At 38.7% G+C, this 18,047-nt stretch overlaps 1 protein-coding gene across 1 annotated transcript in view; it reads right to left on the bottom strand.

The window, feature by feature from the left end:
* Grpr (gastrin releasing peptide receptor) overlaps nt 1-17,142 on the bottom strand; it is a 33,220-nt gene extending 16,078 nt beyond the window's left edge. Inside the window, exon 1 of the mRNA XM_027927453.2 lies at nt 16,669-17,142. Coding sequence (XP_027783254.1) covers nt 16,669-17,081 — 413 coding nt within the window. The 5' untranslated portion in view covers nt 17,082-17,142. The remainder of the gene's footprint in view (nt 1-16,668) is intronic.
* Nucleotides 17,143-18,047: the final 905 nt, after the last annotated feature.

The raw sequence follows: 18,047 nt of genomic DNA, 5'->3' as shown, positions 1-18,047 counted from the left end.
AGTGGCACATGCCTGTAATTCCAGTGACTCTGGAGGTTGAGGCAGGAGGATCAGAAGTTTGAGGCTAGCCTCAGCAACTTAGCAAGGCCCTGTCTCAAAATAGAAATTAAAATGATCTGGGGATGTAGCTCAGGGGTAAAACACTGAGTTCAGTCCTCAGTCCCCACCCCCACAAAGTCAATTTTTTAAATCCACATAATAATACCAGAAGATGGGTATTACTTTTGTCATTTAATTTTACAGATGAAGAAACTGAGGCACGGAAAGGTAAATAACTTGCCCAGGGCCACATAGCCAAGAGTGGCAGGGCTGGGGCTTCAATAAAGGCTGCTGGCTCCTGAGTCCAGGCTTTAAACCATGAGATTTGAATACTTCCATTTGCTTCATCTGCAAAATGGAGTAATGGTACCAACCTTACTTATTGTGATGGAAAGCTAACTGAGATGTTTCAAAACACTTTGGGAAACAGGGAGCACTATTTAAATAAAAGGTTATGGGGGCTGGGATTGTGGCTCAGCGGTAGAGTGCTTGCCTAGTATGCGCAGGGTCCTGGGTTTGATCCTCAGCACCACATAAAAAAATGAATGGAATAAAGGTATTGTATCCAACTACAACTAAAAAAAAAAATATTTAAAAAAAAATATATATATATATATTAAAAAATAAATAAATAAAAGGTTATGATTGCATTTCCTGGGAAGGATGAATGTCCACTAGAATGTCAACTGGTCAAGATCTTGGCTCCCTTCTAAAAATAAATAGTAATCATGGTGATGGTATTCACACTCTTTTGACTAGGAATTCAAACATTGTATAAAGAAGTCAATGCATATTATTTCATTTCATCATTTGAACAGTCCTGTGATATATCAGAAGTAAATACTTGTATTTTAAATATTAGAAAACTGAGGATTATAAGAGCGATTTACTGAAAGTCACTTAGCTGACAATGAGAAGAAACAGAGCTCAAATTGAGACATCTCTTTAAATTCAACACTTTTGAATCCATTTCCACTATGAACAGTGCTCTTATTAGGGTTTAGATGTGAGTGTCCCCCAATAGCTCATGTGTGAGATAATGCAAGAGGGTTCCGAGGTGAAATGATTGGGTTATAAGGGCCTTAACCTAATCAGCTCATTAATCCCCTGATAGGTATTAACTGGGCAGTAACTATAGGCCGGGAGGGCGCGACTGAGAGGTAGGTCACTGAGAGTGTGCCTTTGGGGTTTATTTTGTCCATGGCAAGGGGAGAGGAGTGTTTCTCTCTCTCTCTCTCTCTCTCTCTCTCTCTCTCTCTCTCTCTCTCTCTCTCTCCTTCCTGGTATCATGTCCTGAGCTGTTTTCCTCCACCAAACTCTTCCGCCATGATGTTCTGCCTCATCTTGGGCCTAGAGCAATGGAGCAAGCCATCTATGGACTGAGATCTCTGAAACCATGAGCCCCAAATAAACTTTTCCTCCTTAAAATTGTTCTTGTCAGGTATTTTGGTCACAGCAGCAAAAAAGCTGACTAAAACAGCTTTACTAAATGTGACCCATGCCCAAAGCAGTAAATAAAACAAAACAAGAGAGCAGACCTAAAATTAAAAGAAAGAAAGGAGGTATTATTTAAAGGGTACAGAGCTTCAGTTTAGGAAGCTGACAAAGTTCTGGAAATGGATGGTGGTGACAGTTACACATTGGTGTAAATGTACTTAATGCTACTGAACTATGCCCTTAAAAATGGCTAAAATAGTAAATTTTTCATTGTGTTGTATATTTTATCACAATAAAATTAAAGAAAGCAAAGAGTTTGTAAGTATATCACCATGCAAGCTTGGGACTATCTTAAGAACCAACTGAAACAGTTGCTATAAGTCAGCAAAGATATCAACAAGGAGGGTGGATGAGCTAATTTGAAGGACTTTTCTTGGTTAAAAAAATCATCATAAAGTACAATGAGCTCACTATAAAAAATTCAGACAGTAGAGAATTCTAAAAACTAAAAAACAACAACAGAAAATACAATCATAATTCTTACTTGCGATGTTCTGATATATTGCCTTTCAATTTTTCCTCTGCCTTTTGTACAGAATTGGGGGTATACAATTTTTCAAATGACCTATAATGTAAGCATTTCCTTGCCTCACACACATGCCCATGACTCCTCTAGCCAGAAGGCAGTGCTCTGCAGATGACAGCTAGCACCTCTGGGTGCCATGTCCTTCCAGGGAACCCTTTCAATTTTTTCATTTAAACAACTGTAGACAGCACACAGGACGTAAGGCATGCTGGAAAGCATTCTTAAAGATCATTGTTTGAGCTGGGCATGGTGGTGCACAACTGTAATCCCAGCAGTTTGGGAGGCTGAGACAGGAGGCTTATGAGTTCAAAGCCAGCCCCAGCAACTTAGCAAGGCTCTGAGCAACTCAGTGAGACCCCATCTCTAAATAAAATACAAAAAAGGACTGGGGATATGGCTCAATGGGTAAGTGCCCCTGAGTTCAATCCCCCGTACCAAAAAAAAAAAAAAATCATTGCTTCTCTATTTTACCATTTCTTAATCATGTGCTATAGAACCTTCATCTCACCATCTAAAAATAGTGATAGAGATTGCAGATGATCCAAAAAGCTAAGATGCATGACAAGACAGTGACTTCTAACCACAAAGCATTACAGATATAGGATGTTTATTTATAATATCCCCTAGTAAGTTTGTCCTATATAACTGGACAGGGGCCATGGATTCTCCTAGGTCCACTCCACTTAAATAGGAAAATCTCACTGTTAAATGACCAGAGTATGTGCATATGACACTGTATCAGGGATAGCAAACTAGAACTCACCAATTAAATCTAGTCCTTTGTCTGCTTTTGTGTGACCATGAGCTAGAAATAGTCTTTACATTTTAAAAGGTTGGGAAAAATCCAAAGAATAAAATTTTGTGATATATGAAATTCAAATCTCAGTGTCCATAAGCAAAGCTTTAGTGGCACACTGACATATTCATTTATTTATGCATTTCTATGGCTGCTTTCATGCAACAAAGGCAGAATTAAGTGGTCACAATAGAGACCCACCGTATGGCCCACAAAGCCTAAAACATTTAGCATCTGGCCCTTTTCAGAAAAGTCTGCCTAGCTCAGGCCTATGTGCTCTGAATGTCTGAATGTGCCTAATTTTGTCCCCTGCCTTTCTACGTCAAAGCTGTTTATTCCTTTTTTAAATGGAGGTAAACCCGCCCATCTCACCCAGTGCTGCCTGTTAAACTTATTAATTTGTGATAATAAAGACAATAGACCACTGACCCCTGACGTTGGTCTTCCAGTACTAAGCACTCATTGCTCAGCATGCTTACTCAATTTATCAGCACATTTAAGTACTAATTTGGCATTTCAGGCTCTGCTTGGCACTATGAATATGAAAGTCCTTAGCTTCTGAGGATTTAAATCCAATTGGGAAAGGAAGGTACACTCAAGAAAAGCACTTAATGAAGGATACAATGACATTTGCATATTCTTGTGAAGTCTCTTAGAAGAGATGATGCTAGATCAGCATATATAAAGTGCTATTATCACAGTATTATAGACAAATGAGCACACGTTTAATTACAAACCCGTTTTCCATGTAACTACAGAAGATAAAATGTATTAGTCATCAAGTACCATTTCTTTAACTTAAAGAAAAAGAAATTGGAGCCCAGGGAAGTCCCACAGCTAGTTAGCTGAGAACCAGACCTAGAGCATAGATCTCTGGATCTTTGAGCCAGTGGCAATTTTCGTATTTGACCATCACACTTTAGATTCTTAAGTCTTTTTATTTTTGTATTTTATTTTATTTATTTTTGTTACTGGGGATTGAACTCAGGGGTGCTTAACCACTCAATCACATCCCCAGCCCTTTTTATTTTTTATTTTGAGACAGGGTTCTGCTAAATCGCTGAGGCTGGCTAGACTTGAACTTGCAATCCTCCTGCCTGAACCTCCTAAACTGCTGGGATTACAGAGTGCCACCAAGTGAGGCTTGAGTCTTTTTAAAGCACAAGTAAAGAATACTTAGAAGTAGATATTGATAATACTTGTCTTCATCATATAGTTAGTTCCCATATTCCCTAACCATCATTTTAACCTTTAATTTTACCTCTGTTGAAAATCTAAAAAAGAAATAATGCCAAATTCTGATTTTTCTACCCTTCTGCAATGTTTTCAACCATTTAAAGTAAGAGGAGACAAAAGATAATAGTGAGGTTCTTAAAAATCTATTCTGAGCTGGGTGCAGTAGCTCCTGCCTATAATTCTGGCAACTCAGGAGACGGAGGCAGCAGGATCCCAAGTTCGAGGCCACCCTCAGCAACTAAGCAAGACACTCAGTAATTTAGAGAGACTCTGTCTCAAAATAAAAAGTAAAGTGGAGTGGGGATGTAACCCCTAGGCAAAACACCCCTAGCACCAATTCCCAGTACCAAATAAAATAAAATAAAATTCTGTTCTGATCACTTTATTTTTGGAGCGTTGGGGATTAAATTCAAGATCTCATGCACGATAGTAGGTGCTTTACCACTGAGCTATATCCCCAGCCCCCATTTATTTATTTTCCCACATGTTCTCTAGGGGAGACTACTGTGATATCTTTGTTTAATAATTTTCTACTGTTTTAAAGTTGTATTAAAATACTTCTCATAACAGAGGTCTGACCCTGGTATGACATTGCCTAACTCAACTTTAAAAAAAAAGAAACATTGAAAAGCTTAAAATTGATCAGCAGTTCTTCTATTCACTTGTAGACAGCATAAGGAAATAAATGAGTCACTGAGACACATTATTGTCACAGTAAGTCCTTCTTAATAAATTTCTTTATGTGCACAAATTTGCATTTTTCCTCTACTTCTTTCCTGTATAACTTTTAGTTATTGCCATTGGCCAATTGGCCTGAGTACAATACAAGAAAAAAGAAGGAAGGAAGGAAGGAAGGGAATGAAGAAAAGAAGTTTAAAGAAACGTACCTTAGAACATTCTGTCTCTTTCCTTTCCATTGAATGTTCACTGTTATCCCTCATTGTATAACTGAATGTCAGTTCTAGCTCCTGCTTACTGGGGCTAAGAGTCCTGGACTAGTTTGAAGATCGTAGAGGCTTTGATGTACCTACATGCTTGGCAGTGTCTGCTGCTACAGGCATCAGCTGAAATTTCTCACTTACTCATTTTGAAGTTAGCCAGAGCTCACTTCTCTGACTCTAAATTGCTAAGATCATCTGAGGCTCTGAATGCTGATCCCACAGGCCTGAGTAGGTACTTCCAAATTCCTCTTCAAAAGAACTAAGATGTGTGGAGTTTTCAGTGGCAGCAGACCAGGTCTTAAGACAGGTGGTATGGGATTATCCCCTCCTGATAATGGTGACCTAGCTCATTGCTGACCTAGTCTTCTGTATCGAAAAGTTAGAAAAAAAAATCTCTTTGAAAACATCAGTGAAACACCAAGGCAAACACAAGGCTATGACTACACAAGAAGCCAAAATTCTAGAGAGAAAGGAAGCTTGGAGATGAAGCTATTATTCAGCATCATTTTCCCTTGAAGGCATTTACAGATTTCAAGCAACAGTAGAGAAACTAAGAGATGAACAGAATTTCTAGAAACTTTAGAGAGGGATAATAAGCAGAGTCCAGGGACCACCAAGTAGAGGATCCTAGGTTAACACTTCAGGTTTTAATTAAGATGCTGAAAGATGTAAACCTTATTAGTAGAGGAGAACCAACCAATCCTCACAAAGACCAAAGCCCAGCTGCCAACCTACTCAGTCTTTTTTTTTAATATTTTTTTTTAGTGTTGGTGGACCTTTATTTATTCCTTTATTTATATGTGGTGCTGAGGATTGAACCCAGTGCCTCACATATGCTAGGCAAGTGCTCCACCACTGAGCCACAATCCCAGTCCCCTACTCAGTCTTTGATTGTGTCAAATATCCTGCCACCTTCTAGCTGCAAGAGCAAAAACTCATCTTTCCCAAAGATAATATCATCTAGAGCATCAAATCATCTACAATTCTTCATATGAAAAATTAAACAAACAAAAATTGCCTGGAATACCAGGCAACAAAACAAAGTGGCCAAAAAAAAGGGGGGGGGATATTATAGAAACAGATTTATAGAGATTCTACATGTTAGAGTTTACCAGAGAGGAATTTAAAAATATATTGAGATGAATTGGAGAAATTAGACTACAAGATGGAACCATATGTAAATTCTAGAATTACAATCACAATAACTGAAAATAAGAATTAAATAGAAACTTCAGAAGCAGACTAGACAGAGTTAAAGAGAGAATTAGTGAACTGAAAATGGTAAGACTGCAGTACAGTGAGAAAAAAGGATTAAAAATACAAAAAAGGAAGTAGGAGATGCATGTGCATAACAAAATGATGTAATTAAAATTGTATTTAACATGGGAACAAATTTTTACTCCTCACACTTCAGACAGAGCCCTAATATCCAGAGTATACAAAGAACTCAAAAAATTAGACAATAAGTTAACAAATAACCCAATCAACAAATGGGCCAAGGACCTAAACAGACACTTCTCAGAGGAGGACATACAATCAATCAACAAGTACATGAAAAAATGCTCACCATCTCTAGCAGTCAGAGAAATGCAAATCAAACCCACCCTAAGATACCATCTCACTCCAGTAAGATTGGCAGCCATTATGAAGTCAAACAACAACAAGTGCTGGCGAGGATGTGGGGAAAAGGGTACTCTTGTACATTGCTGGTGGGACTGCAAATTGGTGCAGCCAATTTGGAAAGCAGTATGGAGACTCCTGGGAAAGCTGGGAATGGAACCACCATTTGACCCAGCTATCGCCCTTCTCGGACTATTCCCTGAAGAACTTAAAAGAGCGTACTACAGGGATACTGCCACATCGATGTTCATAGCAGCACAATTCACAATAGCTAGACTGTGGAACCAACCCAGATGCCCTTCAATAGATGAATGGATAAAAAAAAAATGTGGCATTTATACACCATGGAGTATTACGCAGCACTAAAAAATGACAAAATCATGGAATTTGCAGGGAAATGGATGGCACTAGAGCAGATTATGCTAAGTGAAGCTAGCCAATCCCTAAAAAACAAATGCCAAATGTCTACTTTGATATAATGAGAGCAACTAAGAACAGAGCAGGGAGGAAGAGCAGGAGGAAAAGATTAACATTAAACAGAGACATGAGGTGGGAGGGAAAGGGAGAGAAAAGGGATATTGCATGGAAATGGAAGGAGACCCTCAGGGTTATACAAAATTACATACAAGAGGTTGTGAGGGGAATGGGAAAATAAACAAGGAGAGAAATGAATTACAGTAGATGGGGTAGAGAGAGAAGATGGGAGGGGAGGGGAGGGGGGATAGTAGAGGATAGGAAAGGTAGCAGAATACAACAGTTACTAATAGGGCATTATGTAAAAATGTGGATGTGTAACCGATGTGATTCTGCAATCTGTATTTGGGGTAAAATGGGAGTTCATAACCCACTTGAATCTAATGTATGAAATATGATATGTCAAGAGCTTTGTAATGTTTTGAACAACCAATAAAATAAATAAATAAAAAATAAAATTGTATTTAAAATTATTTTCAATGACAGAGGTCTTATACTAATATGAAATTACCTGCCTTAATAAAATAAAAAAAGGGGGGTAAAAAGATTTAAATTAACCTGTAGTTATTCTATTTATATATGGATAGCATAAAGAAGGAGACAATGGAATAGGAGCAATATTTGAAGTAGTAATAACTAAGAACTTTCCAAAACTGACTAAAAATCTTCAGGGCACAGATTAAAGAAATACTATGAACTCCAAGCAGGAATAATACAAAGAAAACCAACCCTATGTGCATCATAGTAATACTACTGGAAACCAATAATGAAAGAGGAAAAATTTTAAATCAGTTCCAAGGTGGGAGGGGGATTAATACTATTAAAGGAGCAACAATAAAACTGACATCTGACTTCACAGAGGAAGTCAGAAGCCAATGAATGACAACTTCAAAATGCTGAAAGATAAGAATGCCCTCTTCGAATTCTATGCCCAGTATAAATATCCTCCAAAGGCATATGAAGGTAAAAGGTTTTCAGGAAAACAATAACTGAGAAAATGTATCACTATGAAACTTAACACTAAATGAAATACAGAAAGGATTCTTTGGGTAGCTGTAACATGATCTCAAATGAAGCCACAGAGATGCAGAAGGAGCAGAGAACAATGGTAAAGGTAAATAAGTGAATGCACCTAAATCCAAATTTAAATCTAAAGGTAAACATGTGAATAAATGTAAAGTAGATACAAAGAGTCAAAATAACATCGTGTGGGTCTTAAAATACAAAAAGAATTAAAATATAGAACAAATAAAACAAAAAGTAGGAGAGAATTTTAAGTGTCTTATTAAATTTGTATTGTCTACAAGATTCTTTGTACTGTGTAGAAGATTCTAGTAAATTAAGTATACATATTGTAAAGTCTAGGGTAGTAACTAAAAGAATATTAAGAAAAGTTTGATAATTAACAAAGGCATAGGTAGAAAGGGAGGAAAAAGATTATAAAAAGGGTGACACCAATAAAATCAAATAATAAGATGGTAGATATAAATTTAAATATACAGGTAGAATTGAATTTATCAGTGTCTGTATTTATAGGGCAGAAGCCTGGAGCCAAATTGCAAATAGCAAATATATTTGTATAAATTCACTCGTGTTATGTATAACCACAAAATACCAACATTGATAAAGATAACAAAAAGCTCATAATGTGAAGACAGTCACACTAGGTAGGTTAATAAGTGTCATCAATTAAATGAGTACTTAAGATTACTCAAGGCACAAGTAAACTTGAAATGCTCAAAATTTTTACGGCCCATGTAAGAAAGAAACAGAATAGCAATTGCTATGGTTTGAGTGTTGAAAACTCATGTTGAAATTTTATTTTCACTGTCACTGTACAGTGTTAAGAGGTGGGACCTTTAACAAGTAATTAGGTCATGAGGGCTCTGTGCTTGTGAGCAGATTAATGCCAGGAGCAGATTAGTTATATGAGAGCGCATTGTTATAATGCCAAGTTCAGTCCCCATTTCCTCTGTGTCTTGCTCAAGTTCACTTGCCCTTCTGCCATATTATGACACAGCATGAAGGCCCTCGCAGGATGCTGGCACCATGCTCTTGGTCTTCCCAGGCTCCAGAACCATGAACTAAATAAACTTGTATTGTTTATAATTTACCCAGTCTGTGTATTCTGTTATAGCAGCAGAAAAAAAGACTAAGACAATGGTTTTCTAAAATTTGATAATAATCCTAAACATTGATATAACATTACCAATAATAAGGCATGAAGTCGAAAGCGAATTTTCCAACCTTTCATTAATAAAAAGACTATTTTAATTTAAAAAATGCAAGACAACGACATACTCTTCTAATTTCTCTATAGAAGTGAATATTACTGGGGCTAGGAGTGTAGCTCAGTTGTAGAGTGCGTGCCTAGTTAGCATGCATGGGGCCCAGGGAGCAATCCTCAACACACAAATACACACAAAAGGAAGTGGAAGGAAGAAAAGAAGGAAGGAAAGAAGAAAGGCAGTGGATGTGGCTCAGTAGTAGAGCGCTTGCCTAGCAAGGCCTTGGGTTCCATCCCTAGCATAGCAGGAGAGCAAGAGGCGGGTAGGGAGCGGGAGTGGGGAAGCTGGGAGAGGGAGAATGAGAGGGAAGAAAGGATATTACAAAATCACGATACATTTAAAGAGAGACAAATGATATTTAAGAAATATTTAATATTTAAGAAAACAAGTAGGGACAGTTACTTAATAGGTATTATGTTGTTCTGGATTTTATGATGTTTCTGAAATTTATGAGTTTATTTAAATTAATATTGTATTATGATTTCTAAATCTGATGTATGCTTTCTAGATGATTTAAAATATTCTTTTATATTTATATATAGTAATGGGGATTGAACCCAGGGGCACACTACCACTGAGCTACATCCCAGCCCTTCTTATTTTATTTTATTTTTATTTTGAGACAAGGTCTCACTAAGTTGCCCAGTCTGACCTCAAACTTGCGATCCTCCTGCTTCAGCCTCTGGAGTTGCTGGGACTACGAGCATGTGCCACCACACCAGGTTAAACTTTCATTTCTTTTTTTGACATTTCATTCAAAATTTTACTTGTGTTTTCTTAAAAAGCACCCCCAGTTTTCATAAAACCTAGATTGGCTCTTGTCATCTGTGGTCAGAAGCATTATTCTAAGGCTGTACTCTGTTAACCATCAAAGAAAATGAACAATATGAGTTACAGACCCAAATCCAGTACATCAGGTTCACCTAGTAGATCTACCAGAATTCAATCATTCCTTTAGTCCTTTTTTTCCTGCATTCATCCATTGATCTATTCAACAAAGATCTATTGAGCACCCACTATAGGTTAGGAACTATTCTAGTGTCAGAGAATATGTTCTTGAATGAGATAGTCTCCCACTTTGGGGAGCTTATATTCCAGTGGTGGAACATATAAAGTAAAGTATAATTCTGGATACTTACCTAAGAGAAATGAAGATATACACCCATATGAAAACTGTACATGAATGCTTATGCTGGATTTATTCATAATCACAAGAAAGTGAAACCAACCCTAGTGACCGTCAAATGGGGAACAGATAAACTGCTATATCCATGCAAAGGAATACTACTAAGCAAAAAACAATGTGGATTAATAATATATGCAACATGAGTTGAATGATACTGCATGATATCATTCCTGTGACATTCTTAAAAAAGATGAGTGACCAAGAGTAGGGGGTAGAAAAGGGGGATAAATTATAGAAAGACATATGAGAATTGGGGGGGGGTGTGAGGGAAAGATTCTCTGTCTTGATTTGGTTGTGATGGTGATGCAATTGTATAAGTTTGTCAAAATTCATAGAAATGGACACTTTAGAATTCACTGTGTGTAAATTACACTCAAAAAAATATGAAAAAAAGAAAGAAAGAAAGAAAAGAAACTGGAGGATGGACTAGTGTTGGTCATTTTGTTAGACTGAGTGGCCAAGGAAGACTTCTTACAGGAGGTGACTGATATTTAAGTGAACCTCTTCAAAGTCCCTTTGAATTACTGGGAGGTTAAAAAAAAAAGTGGAGTGAAGGATTTCTTCTAAATTTTTTGTTCTGAAAAACATGTTTTAATTAAGACAGAATTTATGCAACCTCACACACCAGGAGGATTTATAAGTACAAGAATGCAAATTTGGTCTATTTTTAAAGGATGTTATTGACAGGCACAGTTCAAAAAACCTCACCAGGGAGCCCTTTTCAGGCTACACTGTATGTTTCATGATCAAGTTTGTGCCTTTTTTTTTTTTTGGCCTCCATGCATATTAAGTTTCCAGAAATGATAATTAATCACATAAAAGCCTGACACTTGAAAAGATAATGTGTGAGAGACGAGATCAAAGTTCTTCACTGCCCTTCTCTTCTGTAGCACTCCAATTGACAGAGCCTTGCTGGGAAAACCCACTTCCACAGCACCTGCCCTCTGATGGCTCTCAGAATCTGCTAGCAGCTGTGGTAGCTCCATTACTAAGGGGAGACTTGAGTTGAATTTCCTTCCAGAGAGTCAACAGAAGCCTCAGAAAAATCAAACTTTAGAAAAGTTATAAACTGGCAGCTCATGTAAACTGCTCCAGCTGAGGAACTTTTTGGAAGGATGCTCTATAAGAAATTAAAATATATCTTCTCTTGGAAGAAAAGGGCCAATCTCTTTGGAATCAATGAAGCTGGAATTACAGTAGAGGAACCTTTTAAATCATGGGGTGACTCCTTCTGAGGGGATCACCCTGAAGTCCCTAGGGTTTCAGAACAGCCTGGTTTGGAGTCTGTAGCTCCCACTGTCCAGAGCAGAGAAATTGAAGCAGACTTTGTTTTGATACCTTCTGAAGAAAAGTTTCCGGTTCCTCTGAAGGAATGAGAAGAGGAATGTTCTAGTTTGTCTTGCCTCTGATTTTGCTGTGAAGGTTAAATTCCTGCCACCTCTTTTGATGTCTGTGTCAAACAAAGGTTTGAACTTTAAGATGACTTCTACTTCTAGCTGGTGGATTTTTACCATTTTGTCACTGCTCAAACATCAATCAAGCCATAGCTAATGGCACTTGTATTTTAAGTAGGGTGAGTCAGGGTATCCCTGAAGACAGACTCCATGGAGCTTCCCTTATGATTAAGGAAGTAGAAAACACACCTGTAAAAGGGACATAGTGGTACCAAGCAAGATAGATTTGATAACTAATGAACAACATAGGCAATAGTATCTTGGGAAAAGGAAAAAAATCAATGAAAGTGAAAAATAGGAGAACCATGCCTTGACAGATTGATAAGATTTGGGGAGATGGAAAGAGTAGGACCTAACCCATCAGGGAGAGGAAAAAGAGGTCAGAGACGGGAGAAGTCTGGAGGTGCATGTGGGAGATAGTGAGAGGAGTTTGGATAGCTCAGTGTCTATTCTGGCAAGTTCTGGGACAAGGGGATAATAGATGGAAGAGGGTCAGCAAAAGAGAATGGAAAGATCAGAAAGAAGACCTGGAAAGTGGACCCTTTCTCATGTATTCTTCAGTAAGTCTCAAAACCTCATCAATGGGATGCCCAAATTCCCCTAGTCTGTGGTTGGAGATGGTATTGGGCTCCTTGATTTCTTCCCTCTTCCTGTATGAGAGTCTTCAATAGAAGGTCTTTAAGAGACAAGAGGAGCCTGAGCTACTGGGAGGCATCGATAGTTGAGGAATTCCTCCTGTGCTCTATGAGACACAGCAGCAAACATAGATCCTGGGAAAGAGATTTGGAATTCAAGGCACAGAGTAAACTCTCTTCTGCCCTGTCCGGTAGAACTTTCTGATGGGGATGTTCTGAATTTGTGCTGTCCAATAGAGTGGCCACTAGTCCATGTGGCTGCCAACCACTTCACACGTGGCTTGCATGACCATGACACTGAATTCTATAATGAACTATATAAGAAATCTCTGCCCTCAACATTTTTAATAATCTACCTAAAATTTTAAAGCAATGAATATATGAGATAATTTTTTAAAAGATAAAGTGAAATGCTTCAAAACAGCAAGATAAAAAATGTCACAAGATGATTTGTGTCTCAGATAATAAGTGAGGAAAAGGGTGAGGAAATTTGGGATAGAATGAGCCAACATAGGGCTTTAAGGAGAATGACTGAGCCAAATTCTGAAGGAAGCAAAATGACAGATATAAAATCATAAGATTTTGGAACTAGAAGGGATCATAGAAATAATCTAATTCAAATCCATCATTTTATGGCTGATTCAACTAAGGCCAGAGAGTTAAGTGACTTGTTCCAATTTCCTCATCTGGGTAATAGTGGCAGAAAAATGTCTAAAATGCAGATCTGTTGATGCTTATCCAAGCCCATACACCACATGGGATGAGGAGTAGCGTCTTATAGTTAGGAAAGAAGAAAGTGTTCTGAAATGAATCAGTGAAGCCATGTGTCTGTCCTCATGTGTCTGTGTGTAAGGGCAGAAAACATAGGGGAGGGGGAAATATTAAAGGGGCTTGCAAACTTGCAATTAATCAGTTATGCAAATCTGATAATTGCAATTTCTGAAGTCTCCCTTTGACACAGGGACAATGACATAAACTTTTCTAGAAAAATGCTGTTCTTCTCATCCTAACAAAGACTCAAGTTGACCTGGGGAAGGGGAGAACTGGCATTGCCTGCCAATCTATAGAGGGCAGGGATGGATGTTTTTTTTATCACTACAGGTCCTCAGAAACCCTGATTTAGGAATTTATAGGGTTTTAAAGTACCCCTATGATTCTCATGATCATCCGGTGTGAAGGATCTTCTGATTTACCTCTTTACCAATCTATCAAATACAGACTACGACTTTGGAAAACTCACAATGTTTACTAAATGCATGTCTCTAGGATCCAGCATTACACACCCAGACATACTCTTGTTTTCCCCAAAAGGCATACATAAGAATATCCAGGTTATTATAGTCCCAAACCAGAAACAACCCTGTACCCATCAGTATTAGAATGGGAAAAAAAATCGAGGTATATTCATCCCATGGAAACCTACACATAATTAAAGAGAACAAGCCACTGTTACATGCACCAATAAGAATGAATACAGAAATAATGATAAGCATAAGAAGCCAGACACAAAGGAATAGTCACTACACAATTCCATTTATATGAGATTAAAGAATTGGCATAAATAATCTAATGATTGTAATCAGAATTGCCTCTTTATAAGTGGTGTTAACCAGGAAGGGCCTAAGAGACACTCTAGGAGTCCTGAACTCTTCTATATCTCAATTGGATAGTGGTTATGCAGTTATATAGACATGTAAAAATGTATCAAGCTGTTAACTTGTTGAGTTTACTGTGTATATAGATTATACCTTGTGGAAAAGAAAAGATACAGAATTTGCACTGTCAACCTCACAAGGTTGTAATAAGAACCCCATAGCCTGTGGGGCACAGTGGTGCATGCATGTAATCCCAAGACTCAGAAGGCTGAGGCAGAAGGATCACAAATTCAAGGCCAGTTCCGGCAACTTAGTAAGACCCTGTCTCAAAATCAAAAATTAAAAGGGCTAAGGATATGGCTAAGTGGTTAAGCAGCTTAGGTTCAATCCTTGGTACTAAAAGAATCCCATAGCTTTTTGAAATAGACAAGTAGAGTCTTCTATTCTTTAACAAATTCAATAATTATTCTTCTCCTTGAAGCCAGTTACATGTACTACCTGTGATCCAGGTGACCCAACAGCTTTCTTAAGTTCAGCAAAACATACAAAGTTGGTTGCATGGGAGCTCACAGTCACTTCTGAGCTTGGAAAGGACACACAGTAACTATAAACTGACTGAGGACACACTGCAGCTGCTGGCATGTGCTTCCGAAAGAGCTTTCTCGTTCTGCTGATGGTGAGCTTTGAAACTCGGGGGAAGAGGTCCCTGCAGCTGCATCTTTGCATTCTGTGCCCCCACTTTCCTCTCTGTTTCCCTCCCCCGGAAGACAGTAAACACCATCTGTACCACTGTATTCAGCAACCCAGAAACCAAAATCTCTTTTTCCCATCAAGAAAATTACCCTCATCCTGAAGTGCTCCTGGCCATGGGTAACCAGCCACACAGTTTCTGCCAGCTCCAAAGTTTGCCGGCTCTGAATTTACCCTGAAACTGTCTGTGGCCATTAGTACCTGATATGCAACTGTGCAGGGTAAGAATAAGGTGAAGGTAAGCGAGAGAGTAGGCGCAAGGCCCTCATTACTGGGCCATTACTTTTTCAGTCTTTGAAAATGTCCTGTGTGCTGAGCAGCGTACTTCAGGCAGCTAAGTATAAACACATGTCTACAAACACTGATAACGCTATCTTTATTTGTCCATTATTCAACAAAGCTAGCTCACCTGAGGACTGTTTGTTCCTCTACAAAATGAGAATCCAGTGCCACATGTATTAAAATGTGGGACATTTTTTTTTCAGAGTATAAACTTTTAAAGGCAGTTTCCACACCTTTTATGGGATACTCTCAAGTCCTAGGGTTTCTTTAACATATAGCATAAAGTTGATTTTAAGATAAAACTATATAGTCTGATTCATTGTATCAGTTTTTCTGAGTTTGACCATTTAGTTTATGCTGTGTCTGATTTTCAGAAGCCAGGAATACATAAGACATGTTCAGCAATTTGTGTGAAAAACCTGCAGGTATTGCCTGAGTTGTGAATTCAAGCAAGTATTTTTTGTTTTGGCAAGATAGATATTTGATAAATGTTCAAGAATGAAAATGAATGTTTTCAAGAGGGAAGAAATGTAAATTTTTATGCAGTGTGATCACACAAGCAATACCACCCATGAATATGTCTATTTCCTAGAATAAACCCTATGCTGGACTCCCTCTTCATCCTTCACCCCTGAAAAACCCCAAGGAGAGTGCATATCAATAAGGATATTATTGACTCCTAATTAAAATTAGGAGTCAGCCTTGAATGAATCTTTATCCAGAAGGAAAAAAAAAAAAAAAAAAACAAGAAAACCAATACTGCTCAATTCCATTGAAAAGAGACTTAGAAAAAGCAGCACACAACTCTTCAGTCACAGAAAACCAAATACAAAATCACCTGTGAGAAAAGTTAAACTATCTGAGGAAAATAAATTTCAAAGAAATGAGCCTTATTTTCTCCTCTTCGTTATTTCTGAAAGAATATTTTGACAAAGTACCCTGAGATTTTTCTGTTCTCTGAAGTTTTTCAATTGCTACTAAGAAAACATTCACCTGGGGTTGAAACTATGGGGCGTGATCATCTTTCTCACTGGCCAATTAATTCTGCAGGAAGGGAGAAATTAGGAAAAGGTAATGACTGGTCTCCAGAAAATGCACCTCAATCTTAATGCTCACAAAATTCCCCCCCCCTCATTTGTCTCCTGTCTCTCTATTCACTCACTTTTCTTTCTTAAACCTACATGTCAAACTCAAGAAGTAATTCCCAGAGCAAAAACATACCTGGCAGGGAATCTGAGTTTGAATAAAACTTCCTATTGTGCACACAGCTCTGTCTGTCATGACATGGGAGTTGTTTCCTGAAATATCTACCACCCTGGGACAGCAAGCAACTTTCAACCAGTGCTTACCTGTCTGCCGACAGTGCCGTGAGTGTGAAGACAGACACCCCGACGGAGGTTAGCTGTATAAAGGGGATCAGCTTGCAGCCAATCCTGCCAAATAGCCATCTGTCAGCCAGGTACCTGCTGGCATCAACAGGAGCACACGTTACCAGGAGGAGCAGGTCTCCCAAAGCCAGACTGGAGATGAACAGGTTCGGCACATTTCTCATGGACTTGACTGTACAGAAGATCTTGATCAGAGTGATGTTGCCAATGAGGCCTATCAGGATAATAACCCCATAAATTGCGGGGATAACATAGAGGATCCCCGGGTGGAACCAGTCGTCATTCACAGGGAGATCCACGCTGTTATTGGAGGCATTGCAGTTCGTGAAATTGTCCACTTTCAAGTTCAGAAGTAAACAATTGTTTGGATCCATCTCTAGACTTCTTCTCACCTAAAAGTGCCCTGAAGATGCTGTTTCTTAACTTTCGATGTTGCAGTTAGGTGAAGATGAGGATGAGATCTAGTCTGGCCTCTTTATCTTCTTTAATAAAAATACCCTAAGTGTGTAGATACTATGGTATTCAAAACTGTCACTATTTTGATGCTGGAACTGCTCTGGCCTTTTCGTAACCAGTGCAGTACACCTCAATTGAACAAGTTAACAACAAAAACTCAGTCCAAAGAAAGGCTTAGCATGAAGCCCACTCTGTCTCAGCTCTATCTATCTCCATCCTAGTCTGAGACTCCCCGGCTACAGTTAACCAAGAACTTTTGGCCTGCTGTTTTCACACTGCATTTCCTGTCTTTCCTGATATTTAGAACCTGAAGGTTTAAAGTGGGTAGAAAAAAACTGCACTGGGAAAGTCTCAAATCCTATAGGCAGGATGCTTTGCACGTCACCGGCTTCACCAGCAAACAGCAGCTCTCCTGAGCGGAGGCTCTGAAGAGGAACCCGACCACGTATAGACAGAGAATGCCAGCCCCCTACTGGACACTGCGATCACTGCCCAGCCGCCCGCTCTCTCCAAATGAGAACCAACCAGCAAACCGCAGTTCCTACGTGGCTTAACCTTTGGCTTCTCTTTTAAGCATGCAGAACCTATGGTAGGTGCTTAATGAACGTTGCTGGCACTTTGCAAAAACGTTGGAAATATTTCCCACACTATCTCCATGAACTCAGATGGGATTCGTAGCCCATTTCCCCCCACTTTTCTGATACATTAGAATGGCATGTTAGGGTTGCTCTAAAAGGAGGTCTGTGAATTCAAATCCCAGAGATGCACGGGGCGTCTGGCGTGAGCTGTCCCGCTCAGCCTTCTTGGAAAGGGGACTGCTACTGAGAAACGCACACAGGACTCATGCCTTGAACCTCCAGAGACAGACATCTGGGAAGACCAAA

This window comes from Marmota flaviventris, chromosome X (assembly GCF_047511675.1).
Source record: "Marmota flaviventris isolate mMarFla1 chromosome X, mMarFla1.hap1, whole genome shotgun sequence".
NCBI lineage: Eukaryota > Metazoa > Chordata > Mammalia > Rodentia > Sciuridae > Marmota > Marmota flaviventris.
Note: the sequence above shows the minus strand (reverse complement) of the source record. Positions and strands in the feature narration are given on the sequence as shown.